Below are 14,194 nucleotides of genomic sequence, written 5' to 3' on the forward strand. Positions count from 1 at the left end.
GGCACATTTCCAAATATTGCGTAGCATAACAATAGATGTCCTGCAGTCAATGTTCATACAAGTTCATCTGGAAAGCAGAAACTAGGTCAAAACATTGTCTGTTCTATGGAAATCAATGGAAGCAAGGTCCCCCCCCCCCATAATTTATACATCCTCTCCCTAATGTTATGCCAAGTGACAGATGCTGAAAGATGAACATGATGCTATTATTTGTAGAACTCTTCAGTAGTTGTACGGCTATGGTCACATTTGCATCGGAGGCTCAGTCAGAAGCCTCCATCACAGATTCTATCACACTCGGTGGAAAAAATGGCACCATGTCGGACTGACCTAATTGAAAATCAGTAGGGTCGGTTGGGTGCCGATGTTGCCCATCATGAGACAGATCCTTCACATCATAAATGGAAACCACAACGTAGATGGCACCAGATCAACCAGTGACACTAAACAACCACCAATTGGTAAACCTTTACCTATTGGCGCTCGTTACAAGCTGACCGCAGTAAACAATGCAAACCGTGGGATCTGTAATAGATCGTTCAATGCAAATAGGCTGATATGGTTCTCGGCAGTGCGAGTCCTGTTTACACCCCAGGGAACAATGACCTTTTGCATTGCATAAAAGATCATTTCACCTAACGAACGAGCATAAGAGATCATTTCACCCAATGAGCATTTTTCTCGTTCATTTAGAGATTGGCAGCCTGTTCACCCTGAAATATTTTCGTATCATTCCATGCAAAATGCAGCTTTAAGGTGGCCATTTAGTTCTGATAAGCATTGGCTAACAGCCTCTTTCCTTACGACTTCACCTTACATATGGACACCGGGTCCTGCCAGGTGTGAATGTATTCTCAATGGAAAGATCTCAGGTGATGGCTTGTCTTAGGTATTGTCTTAGAATCATCCATGTTGTACATCTCCATAAACATTAGGTCCATTGGTTTTTGCCAAAATTGGTGGGCTGCTAAGATTTATCTAACGTCTATGGACACCTCAACAGTTTACATTACATACAAAATATATGTATATACGTTATATTAGGGATTATAGGCAATTTTATCCATGGTATAGTCTTGGACAAAATTTAAAACAAAGTTGGCATCAATGTATTTTTGCAAATGGGCGATTTTATTGTTATGGAGCCAAAATTGTAGGTTAGCAGCATCACTGCCAGACAAACTCATGGTGCCCAAACTGTATAAAGTATAGCATATGGGCATTCCTTGAAATAATATATGGCATTAAAATCCCTAGTTCCACGCAAGATCGTATTGATTTTAGTTTCATGGTTTAATGAGCCGACCAAGTTTGGACTAGGTCTTTGATGGAATCTAGAGCCAGACAATCTGATGAAGGTCAAATATTAAAATTATGTTCTTCGATGGAAAGTAGGGACAGCACGGTGGCTCAGTGGTTAGTGCTGCAGCCTTGCAGTGCTGGGGTCCTGGGTTCGAATCCCACCAAGGACAACATCTGCATGTTTGTATGTTCTCCCCGTGTTTGCCGGGGTTTCCTCCGGGTACTCCGGTTTCCTCCCACATTCTAAAAGACATACTGATAGGGAATTTAGATTGTGAGCCCCATCGGGAACAGTGCAAACTGTAAAGCGCCTCGGAATATGTTAGCGCTATATAAAAATAAAGATTATTATTAAGAAGAAGCCCCGATGAACTACACACAAAGTCTCGCCATATTTTGGTATGTCCACCATAATCCAATACATTAAATGGAAGACAGAAACCACCAAATTGTCTTAGACCACTTAGTCCGCTTGAACGGCTTCTTGGTCAAGAAGAAACAGGATAAAAAAAAAAATCCATGGGCATTGTAATAAAAAAATGAGAATATGTGATCTCCAATGTAGAACGGGATGCGAGGGATGAATCTGAACGAATGTTTTAATCATGGCTGCATAAAATTCACGGCCGGAGAGAGAGCGAGCAAAAAGGGAGCGTATTTTAGTACCCTAATAACTCCTAACTCCTAGCCTAAGATCATAATGTATGTGAGAGCAGTCCAGTAATTATAAGGTAATAAGTGGTTTTGTAAGTGCTCTAAATTAAAAGGAATTCGCAGAGCTGTTGTAAGTCAGAGCCGAGCCACTTTCTTTCAAACATTGGCCTGAGCCATGAGTGCAAAGGCAGATGAGACATTTGCATGACTGTAATTAGTGTTAAAAAAAAAAAAAGAACTAGGTTACAGACATATTAAGAAAATAAAGTAGTTACTAGACCTCAATTCTTGGTTTCCTAAAAGGTTACATGCTCTCGTTACACATCAGGTGGAATACCGGCACATTATATAATTACAATTATGGTTAACAAGATATTTTGTATTATTATCTCGGCAATTCTTAGAAGGTGTTAGAGATGCATTGAGGGTCTGCTAATTGTAACAGGGTCAAACAAAGCCTACAACGGATTCACAGGGAGCCGAATAAAGAAGGCTTCCAAGATGTGGACTAGTATTGACCATCCTTGGATTATGTTGAAGATTGGAAATTTCTTACCTAATGTTTTTGTATGTTTCTTACACAACTTGAAAAATCAGTATAGTTTAGGTTAAGTTCATGTTGTGAAGGTGACTTGACATGACCATGCCATCAACTAGCTATTTTAATAGCTGGTTCAGTAGTGTCCAATAGATCTTTTGAGCTTAGGGAGAGATTTGGATAACCCTTCCATGTTAGATCTCCATGGGTTTTATAGTGGGTTGATGAGGTTCATAGTATGTGTGCTTCCTCGAATGACATGGAGTCCTAGCACTGGCTCCTCAATAAGAGCCTACACTTAGTGTTGAGTCATAATTACAAATTATGACTTTTAGGAATTCAGTGAACCTCAAAAATTTGAAAAATTTGGGATTTGTTTCGCATGAATCACCTATAATGGCCACTGTCATCTTACATGTTGCAGTAGATTGCATGAATGAGAGAAGAGTCACATAACCTTGGGCCATTTGGGCCTCTTCATAATGCCTACCTCATCACATGGTATAGTAAAGCCAAAGAGGAGGGACTATCGTAGCCTGTATAAAAGCAGAAGTAGGGAATGCAGTTGCTATTTTGTGGTAAATCTGAGTAGAGAGGGGATGTCACAACTCACAGTTTAGCCATAGAAATAGAAAGAGGAAACCGTAAAACTCTGAAGAAACCTGTATTTTCAGGGCAATTGCAGTCTTTAAGTTTCAAATTGCCTGGAAAAATGTTACTAGTCTAGTGAATTAGAATTATCAAAAGATTCGTTCATGTATAGTATTAAAGTATTGTAGGAGTATGTCTATGTTGATGGAACAAGAATCTGATTAGCTTTCAAGGTTTAATCGAATATCAACCATTTTCATATTTTAGTCTGTATCTTTAGTAGAAGGTACGTTGACGATCTTTATAATGGACAACTCAATTAATGTTGTTCACTGGAGGTTATTTGTCAACTGAATAACAAATAAGATCAAAATTGTATTAAGAACATTTTCCTACTGATTCTCTTTTTTTTTATTTGGCGTATTACAGTCCACAGCATATACTTTACATTTCACATGTACTAATTTACCTTTTGACAATCAGCCTTACCTTTGGGAAAGAGGATTTGGGCATTTGAAAGTTTTTGTTTACCGCCTGTCTGTAACATTGCTAAATCTCTGTCATGGCCTTATGCTGATTACCTTCATGTACAACAAGGGTTATTGACTGGTGAATGAATGATGTGCAGTCTTTAGCCCCCATAGAGCAATCTTAAAAAAAAAAAAAAAATAGGAAGCTTTCTTATATTAAACGGAGCCGCCTTTTTATTCTTGTCTCCTTATTACCATGCAGGCTTCTCTGCAGAATGTCAAGCAAGGATCGACACATTGATTCGAGCTGCTCGTCATACATCAAGACGGAACCCTCAAGCCCAGCCTCACTGACGGACAGTATCAACCATCACAGTCCAGGTGGCTCATCAGACGCAAGTGGAAGCTACAGTTCCACGATGAACGGTCACCAGAATGGACTGGACTCTCCACCATTGTACCCATCTGCCGCAGGTCTTGGTGGCAATGGGCCAGTCAGGAAAAGATATGATGACTGCTCCAGCACCATTGCTGAAGATTCACAAACCAAATGTGAATATATGCTTAATGCAATGCCCAAAAGACTGTGTCTGGTGTGTGGTGACATAGCATCAGGTTACCATTATGGGGTGGCTTCATGTGAAGCCTGTAAGGCTTTTTTCAAAAGGACAATTCAAGGTTGGTGCTTCTTTAATTTTTACCAGATAATTTACTTAATCATCGCTTCCTTCATTTCACAGAACACTCTTCTATCCAAGGTTTACTGTTTTACCCATGCTCAAATTTTACCAAAATTTTCAGTCCAAACTTTTTAAACATTTTAAACATACCATAATAATTCTAGGAATTGTGAAATAACACCAAAGGTTTATAGAACATATTTCACACTGCTCTCATCTTTGGTTCATAATTTACCCAAATTTGATGTTGAAAGAGGTCTTCCAAGAATTCTTTTGCTTGCATTTTACTGTTACTTGCATGCAATATGGTAACTAAGTGCTTCAAATTACTTTGAAATATTAAACCCAGTAAATGCACTATCAAAAGTTAAACATTCATGAGATTGCCAAAGAAACCAATGGTAAGAAGGGTCAAGAAGAATACTTAAGGAAATAAACACGTTAGAATGCAGTTAGTAACTTAAAGCAAATCTTTCATTTAGGGTCAGCCCTCCTAAGCCGTCTATATGTGTATGTAGGTCATAAAAAGTTGAATAAAATGACACCTTGATATCAGCTATCCGATGTCTTATTCAGGAGTAATAAACATTTTCTTAATATGTAAATGAGCTTTGAAGATCTATGGGAGGGACATATATTTCCCTGAGAATCCGCCTCAAGAAATTGTTTTAAATGAAAGGGGGTGTTGCAATGGAAAACATGTACATCAGACGGTCAGTCATTACATGTCTCAAACTGGTAATTCCCCTTTCATTTGAAATAATCAGGGAGACCTATATCCCGCCCATAGATCTTAACAGATAATTTACATATTAAGGAAAATGTGCATTTCTCTGGAATTAGACATCGCATCGCAGGTATCATTTTGTTGAGCTTTCTATGATCTACATGTCCATATAGAAGACTTAGGAGGGTTGGTCCTACTGACAGATTCCCTTTAATGGCATTCATCAGTGTGTAGGCGTAAGAGGTAGTACCACCAGTAGCAGCTTAAAGGATACAGAATTAGGGTTGGCCCTAGGTGAGTGTGGACCCTTAGGATGGTCAGACACATACAATGGAGCTCAATCAGCTATGCCTCCAACTAAACGATCACATGTTTTCAAAGGAACACTGGCTTATCTCCAGAAGAACAAAGTGGCCAGGTATAAAAATTTACACTGCCCGTTCCCGAACCTCATCTCTCTTGAAATCACCTGCCAGTGACGAGTCGGGAGACCCTGTCAGTTGGTACGACCAATGATGGCCTTTTAGTGACCGAGACAGCAGTGGACCTCTTGATGACAGGCATCAGTGAGCCTTCAAACCTTTCAGACTTTGTCATCTACTCAAGTTAACCTGGTTCTTCTACCAGACCAATAGTATGGAGATAAAAAAGGGGGACACCTACAGGGATACTCGGGGTACTTAGTAGAGGGACATGGGGGAACATGGATTTTTATGCACAGAAGACTCTTGAGACTTTCCTACATTGTGATACAATATTTAATAGTGACCATATCGAATTTACCCGCTCGCCACAGGCACATGACTAACGGTTCGTGGTGGTTAAAAGAGGTGTATAAAAGAATCAAAAAATTCATAAAAAATATAATAAATGTAGTAACATGTCCAGTAGAATAGAATTTTTACAGGACATGGGTTACTACATTTATTATATTTTTTAGGTATTTTTTTTTCTTTTATACACCGCTTTTAACCACCATGAGACGCACATTGCTAATATCACACCTATCAGTGTTTACGTATAAGCCGGCACAATGATATCAGCAAATCAGCGGAGCTGTACAGTAAATATCCCTCCAATTCAGCTCTACCATTAGGATATATCTTGGGATAATTACAATATTTACCTGAAGATAAGCTCATTCCTAGACCGCAGATAAAGCACTTAATGGACGATCCATGCGATTAGATTGCCTGAGGCTTGTGGACTGCCCCGTGCCCAAATACCAAAAAAAAAAGAAAAATTTACTTTTCCATTACAATTGAAAGTAAATAAAATTAAACCTCTTAGCTTTGATTTATCACGATAACATTCTACTTTTTATCTTAAGATGTGATAAGACCTGGTGGTAATATCTACGACCGGCGTCATGTGTGCGGCCGGTCAGCAGGTCCTTCTGGCGCAGCTGCTGGCGTTCTACGTTAGCCATGAGGTTCATGTTGTCACCAGAGAGATAGTGAGATCTGCAGCGTGTCCATTCTTTCAACGTTTTTGCAGCCAATAGAAAGCAATAAGAAGCGCAAACAGGTTTTGAACTGCGACTACAACTAACTTTATTAAGCATTTACTGTAGACAAATCACATATGTATTCTGCTCCAAAAAATGCTGCAAAAACATCACAAAATTTGAGGAAAAACAGCATATGTTACTGCCAAGAAAGTAGGCCTAGACCCAAAGGAACGATGCAAAAACGCTGCATCAGTACATAGCCTAGTGCTTTCTCTCCTTTTTTCTTTCATATTTTTTCTTTCTTTTATTCTCTTTCTTTAGTTCTTGCTTTCTCTTTTTCTTTCTTCATTTCTTCCTTTTCTTTCTTTTTTCTCTTTTTAAATCTTTCATTCTCTTCTCTTTCATTTTCTTTCTTTTTTCTTTTGCTTCCTTCCCTTTTATTTATTCTTTCCTTCTCTTTCTTTCTTTCTTTCTTTCTTTCTTTCTTTCTTTCTTTCTTTCTTTCTTTTTTCTTTCTTTTTTCCTTTTCCTTTTCATCTTTTTAAATCTTTCCTTCTCTTTCATTTTCTTTCTCTTTTTCCTTCTTTCTTCTCTCTTTATTTTCTTTTCTTTTTTCCATTTAAATCTTTCCTCTCAATTTCTTGCTTTCTCTTTCTTACTTTCTTTTCTCTTTTTCTATCTATCTCTCTCTTTCTTTCTTCTTTTTCCTTCTTTCTTTCTCCTACACATGCATACTTGTATCTGTCTATTTATTTCTATCTTACACATACACTTAAACAGGAACATCTTCTTGTTACTATTTGCTTCACATGTGACAAGAGTGACCTTTTTCGTCTCCAAGTAATTATCTCATTCATTTGCTTTCGCTCCAAGCATTAATTTTTCTAATCCCATTAACAGAGCAATAACAAGACATTTTTCACTCACGTTTTAAAATAAGCATTTCAAGTGACATGTAGCATTATGTATTTTTGACATGAAGACCATTATACAGTTTACCACAACAGCATGAGAAAGACAAGCGATAAAAGGAACTAATGATAAAGGCAAAATAGCTGGATAGATAGATAGAAAGATAGATAGATAGGTAATAGATAGGTAGATATAGTTAATAGATACAGTGGGTACGGAAAGTATTCAGACCCCTTTAAATTTTTCACTCTTTGTTACATTGCAGCCATTTGGTAAATTCAAAAAAGTTCATTTTTTTCTCATTAATGTACACTCTGCACCCCATCTTGACTTAAAAAACAGAAATGTAGAAACGTGTGCAAATTTATTAAAAAAGAAAAACTGAAATATCACATGGTCACAAGTATTCAGACCCTTTGCTCAGACACTCATATGTAAGTCACATGCTGTCCATTTCCTTGTGATCCTCCTTGAGATGGTTCTACTTCATTGGAGTCCAGCTGTGTTTAATAAAACTGATAGGACTTGATTTGTAAAGGCGCACACCTGTCTATATAAGACCTCACAGCTCACAGTGCATGTCAGACTAAATGAGAATCATGAGGTCAAAGGAACTGGCCAAGGAACTCAGAGACAGAATTGTGGCAAGGCACAGATCTGGCCAAGGTTACAAAAGAATTTCTGCAGTACTCAAGGTTCCTAAGAGCACAGTGGCCTCCATAATCCTTAAATGGAAGTTTGGGACCACCAGAAGTCTTCCTAGACCTTGCCGTCCAGCCAAACTGAGCAATCGTGTGAGAAGAGCCTTGGTGAGAGACGTAAAGAAGAACTCAAAGATCACTGTGGCTGAGCTCCACAGATGCGGTAGGGAGATGGGAGAAAGTTCCACAAAGTCAACTATAACTGCAGCCCTCCACCAGTTGGACCTTTATGGCAGAGTGGCCCAACGGAAGCCTACATCCTCAGTGCAAGACATATGAAAACCCACATAGAGGACTCCCAGACTATGAGAAATAAGATTCTCTGGTCTGATGAGTTGAAAATAGAACTTTTTGGTGATAATTCTAAGCGGTATGTGTGGAGAAAACAAGGACTCCTCATCACCTGCCCAATACAATCCCAACAGTGAAACATGGTGGTGGCAGCATCATGCTATGGGGGTGTTTTTCAGCTGCAGGGACAAGACGACTGGTTGTCATTGAAGGAAACATGAATGTGGCCAAGTACAGAGATATCCTGGATGAAAACCTCTTCCAGAGTGCTCTGGACCTCAGACTTGGATGAAGGTTCACCTTCCAACAAGACAATGACCCTAAGCACACAGCTAAAATAACAAAGGAGTGGCTTCAGAACAACTCTGTGACCATTCTTGACCCGCCCAGCCAGAGCCCTGACCTAAACCCAATTGAGCATCTCTGGAGAGACCTGAAAATGGCTGTCCACCAACGTTCACCATCCGACCTGACGGAACTGGAGAGGATCTGCGAGGAAGAATGGCCGAGGATCCCCAAATCCAGGGGTGAAAAACTTGTTGCATCATTCCCAAGAAGACTCATGGCTGTACTAGCTCAAAAGGTGCTTCTACTCAATACTGAGCAAAGGGTCTGAATACTTATGACCATGTGAGACTTCAGTCTTTGTCTTTCTTTTTTAATAAACTTGCAAAAATTTCTACATTTCTGGGTTTTTTTTCAGTCAAGATGGGGGTGCAGAGTGTACATTAATGAGGAAAAAAAAACTTTTTTGAATTTATTAAATGGCTGCAATGAAACAAAAAGTGAAAAATTTAAAGGGGTCTGAGTACTTTCCGTACCCACTGTAGGTAGATAGATGGATGGATGGATGGATGGATGGATAGATAGATAATAAATAGATGATAGATAGATGATAGATAGATGATAGATAGATAATAGATATATAATATATTGATTAATAGGTAGATGATAGATAGATAGATAGATAGATAATAGATAGTAGAGCGGAATTTGTGCAGCAATATTCAAGATTTCAGATTTACCTGCTGTCTAATGGAAAGCCAGGATGTGGCAGATTACAGACTCTTCATGGACCAACACATCTCTACTGCATCTGCAGCTGCCATTTGTAGCACACATTTACTATACATATGCTCATATGGGGCATATGCTGCCCACAACCAATCGTCCAAATATTCATTTGGTAACATTTTGCTCGCACACATTTTCCATCCTCTCCGCTGCCAGCTGTAAAACTACATTAGTTTGCCACTAGGAACATACAAATTATTTTCTGGCACTTGAGCGAGGAGGTTTGCCTAGACCCTGTGACTCCATTAGCCAGCGAACTGTAAGATTCTATTAGCAAGTAAGCGAGCAAAATATCCCTTCTAAAATCATTTCTTCCAAAAAGTTTATTTTAAAGCTGTGGGGGAAAAAAAAGGACAAAAATAAACAAGAATCATCCGGACATTTTTTAATTAGTTTTTTCATTTTTGTGAACTAATCAAGGCTTCTGTGTTTTTTTTTTTTTTATCATTTCAGTCCTCACTATTTAGACCTTGCAGCTACCATGTTGGTGTTGTTCACTCCAAAGCACAGATACATCTGCAATCATAGAGAAAAGAGGCATAAACAGCCTTATAGAATGAGCCCAGTTACCATCTGTCCCTACCCAATCTCATCTGGATGTGTGGACTGCCAGAATTTTTTTTTTTTTAATATGATTTAAATTTTTGCTTGCAAATCGGGACAAAAAAATGTGTATTTTTCAAGACTAAAATGAATGTTTTCCTCCATCTAGTTTATATTACATAGGGTTACAGACTACATTTAAATGTTACTGCTATGGGCACAATATCCAATGAAGCCAACCAATGTGTGAGGATGAAGGAAACTGAGGCTTCTAGTGAAAAAAAACAAAGGTTTTAATTTTGGGGAGGACATTCAAGCATTACATAGCCCAGTAGGAGGGAGCTAGTATTATACAATATGATACAACATCATGATGACAGTTCTCTCCACTACTGAATATTCTTGATAATGGGAAACTGAAGGTAGGTAAAGTTAGAAATTGACATATATTTTAGATCACCAAATAAATTTAAGTATTAGACAAAGATAACACAAGTAAACCCAAAATGCAGTTTTTAAATGAAGGTCTTTATTATTAAGGGAAAAAGAAATCCAAACCTACAGGGCCCTGTGCAAAAAAAAGTGATTGCCCCCCCCTCCTTAAAACATAAATTAACTTTGGTATATCACATCTTTGGGAAACTGAGTTCACATGCCCTAGCCACACCCAGGCCTGATAGCTTCCACACCTGTTCTCAATCAAGAAATCACTTAAATAGGACCTGCCTGACAAAATGAAGTAGGCCAAAAGATTCTCAAAAGCTACACATCATGCCACGAGCCAAAGAAATTCTGAAACAAAGTAATTGAAATCTGTCTGTAAAGTTATAAAGCCATTTCTAAAGTTTTGGGACTCCAGCTAACCAAATTAAGAGACATTATCCACAAATAGCAAAAACATGGAACAGTGGTGAACCTTTCCAGCAGTGGCTGGCCGACCAAAATTACCCCAAGAGTGCAGCGACGACTCATCCAAGAGGTCACAAAAGACCCCACAGCAACATCCAAAGAACCGCAGGCCTCACTTGCCTCAGTTAAGGTCAATTTTTCTTAACTTCAACATAAGAAAGAGACTGGACAAAAATGGCCTGCATGGCAGAGTTCCAAGACAAAAACCACTGCTGAGGAAATGAATAAGAACATAAAGGCACCTCTCAGTTTTACCAGAAAACATATTGATGATCCCCAATACTTATGGGAGAATACTCTTTGGACTGACAAGACAAAAGTTGAACAATTTGGAAGGTGTACGTCTCATTACATCTGGTGTAGAAGTAACACAGCATTTCAGATAACTATCATCATACCAACAGTAAAATATGGTGGTGTAGTGTGATGGTCTGGGGCTGTTTTGCTGCTTCAGAACCTGGAATATTTGCTGTGGTAAATGGAACCATGAATTCTGCTGTCTACCAAATAATCCTGAAGGAGAATGTCCGCCAATCTGCTTGTAAATTCAAGCTGAAGGGCACTAGGGTTATGCAGCAGGATAATGATCCAAAACACACCAGCAAGTCCACCTCTGAATGGCCTAAGAAAAACAAAATTCAGATTTTAGAATGGCCTAGTCAAAGTCCTGACCTTAATTTGATTGAGATGCTGTGGCATGACCTTCAAAAGGAGGTTCATGCTCGGAAACCCTCCCATGTGGCTGAACTACAACAATTCTGCAAAGATGAGTGGGCCAATATTCCTCCAAAGCATTATAGAAGACTCATTACCAGTTATCACAAACGCTTGATTGCAGTTGGTGCTGCAAAGGGTGGCCCAACCAGTTATTAGGTTTTGGGGGCAATCAGTTTTTCACGCAGGGACCTGTAGGTTTGGATTTCTTTTTCCCTTAATAATAGCCACCTTCATTTAAAAACTGCATTTTGTGATTATTGTGTTATCTTTGTCTAATATTTACACTTGTTTGTTGATCTGAGACAAACGTGCAAAAAGAATAGGGAATCAGGAAGGGGCAAACATAGATAGAAAGTACTCTCTCTTTTTGCACATTTTTTTAGAATGCTGCCCCCCTTCTTTATGTTTTATGTGGTGCCATCGGGTCGCTGTCCTGGGTTTTGCACCCAATATTCCATGGTGCCGTTGTTACTCTTTTCTTCTAGATAGATGGATAAATAGAAAGATTGTAGACAGATTCAGGGCAGTATCTATAATGGGTGGACGGGTTGCAGTCACACAATAGGTCCCTTTGGTCCATATTCAGCTCAATGTCGAGCTATGGCGACTCAATGGATGAATGCTGTTAGACTGGCAATTGTTGGGGGCCCCGATGGCGATAATGCAATGGGGCTCACAAGCTTCGATTTCCGCTATTGGACAGATCCTTTGTCTTACATGAGTACATTACACTAGATAAGCGGTGGATATGCTATAGTCCTTACAATGACGTCTCCGCTCCTTCATTGGGTACATCGGTGACGTGCCAGCGCTCCGTTCTTCACCCCGCCCGTTGCCGATCCATACAATACAGTGACATACTTATCTTAAACGCTTCAGCGCTGACAGACCCCCTTTATCCTGACCACTTAACACATTTTCCAGAAACGCACGTCTCTGTTGCTTTCCGTCGAATTAGCACCAGCCGAGTATTTGACTCTTTATGCAGTCCTGCAATCCGCTAATGTGATATTTAATGAGGAGCCATCAGTCCGGAGAAAGGAAGTCAATATGAATCAGTGTTTACAAAGTGTGATTAACTCTGAAATATTTCATCAATGCTCTTGGTCCCAGGCAGACTCTATGCTAATTACTAAAATGCGCACATGTTTCTGGGGGTCCACCGATGGACCCTGGGAGCCGCAAACAAGGAGAAGTAAGATTGCAATTACGCTCTGACTGTCTCTCATGACAATTTATGCATTTGCTATGCTGACCTCCCCCTTCCCGGGAGACCAATAAACAGAATGCATTTTCATTAAGATACTAATGCACTTAATCACAGGGGGGAAGGGGGTTACACGAGAAAAGAGAGTTCTGTAAGCAAGACAAGGCCGAGGCAACGTGCAAAATAGACTTTGCGTTCCAGTTGTAAATGAGCCGCGCATTACTCACTCTCCGATAACAGGACGTATACATTTTAATAAATCAAGTCTGCGGCTTTATTAACCTTTTAACTTGTAACTTTTACCCATTAACTTGGCTATGGAAATGGGAAATATGCAAACGAGCGGTTAAGAGGATGCTGTTTATCGCAAGACGTCTGGACCAACAGCTTGACCTCCGCCCCACAGCGAGCTTTCACAATGTATTATCTAAAGAGAGCACCAGCTGTCCTACGCAAGCTCCGAGGACTCTACACTTCTCTGCCTATTGAAACAATGACTTTCAAAAATAAAGCAAAAAAAAAGCAAAACTATTACCATAGGCAAAAAAAAGAACTGCAAAAGTCTATCAACTACCATAGGATTAGGAGGATACGGAGCCACTCAAGTCTAGAACCCATCGAGTATCTGCCAGACGCTAAATAGTAGGTTAATCCCGTCACGGCTAAGTTGTATTAGATCAATAGGTTTAATTATGACGTAGGCGGCCCGAGTGATGCCATTTTATGGGCGGCTCCACACGAGATGGAATTGATGCGAGATTGAGCTACAGATAATACCCAACAGCGGGCGAGTGCATGAGATGTCACACGCTATGAAAATGTCGAAATGCAGAACATGTTCACTTCCGATGCGGCTTTTTCATCGTCACAAATTTGATCATTTTTAATGTAGATGGGTGAAAAATTTGCACCAAAAATTTCTACATCTGCAGAATTTGTACACAAGATGGGAAAATCCTCTACAACCCCTCCCCGAAAATATAGTGATTTAACCCACGCAAATTCCATCTTGACCCTCATATTTGATCGTGCATTTGATGTAGCGCAGAATTTGTACACCTACATTTGCTACACATGCAGAATTTGTACACAGGGTGGGAAAATTCTCTGCAACCCTACCCCCCAAAAATATTGATTTTACCTGCACAAATCCTATCTTGGCCCTCAGATTTGATTGTGCGTTTGCTGCAGGTGTGATGCGATGCAAGGATTTTGCAGCTGATACAATTTTACCTTTCGCAAAAAGACTGAAATCCACAGTGAAAATTTATATCTGAAATTGACGTGCTGCGGAATTTAAAATAAACGCCACAGATCGGAGAAGAAGAAACGTCGGCACTCCGTCTTCCTCAATACTTTATTGGAAATCCATGTGCAGAAATGGCAGTAAAATCATCGAACCAGTTCACGCGTTTTGGAATATACAAA

At 39.5% G+C, this 14,194-nt stretch overlaps 1 protein-coding gene across 8 annotated transcripts in view; it reads left to right on the forward strand.

Annotated features, from left to right (window-relative positions):
* ESRRG (estrogen related receptor gamma) overlaps positions 1–14,194 on the forward strand; it is a 1,000,720-nt gene that overhangs the window by 802,881 nt on the left and 183,645 nt on the right. For all 8 annotated transcript variants that reach the window (XM_073553352.1, XM_073553347.1, XM_073553348.1 and 5 more), the window contains one exon: positions 3,818–4,233. In XM_073553352.1, the coding sequence (XP_073409453.1) occupies positions 3,831–4,233 (403 nt within the window). In that variant the 5' untranslated portion in view covers positions 3,818–3,830. The remainder of the gene's footprint in view (positions 1–3,817; positions 4,234–14,194) is intronic.

The sequence above is a fragment of the Dendrobates tinctorius genome, unplaced genomic scaffold (assembly GCF_039654945.1).
Source record: "Dendrobates tinctorius isolate UK_male_01 unplaced genomic scaffold, ASM3965494v1 ptg000201l, whole genome shotgun sequence".
Lineage (NCBI taxonomy): Eukaryota > Metazoa > Chordata > Amphibia > Anura > Dendrobatidae > Dendrobates > Dendrobates tinctorius.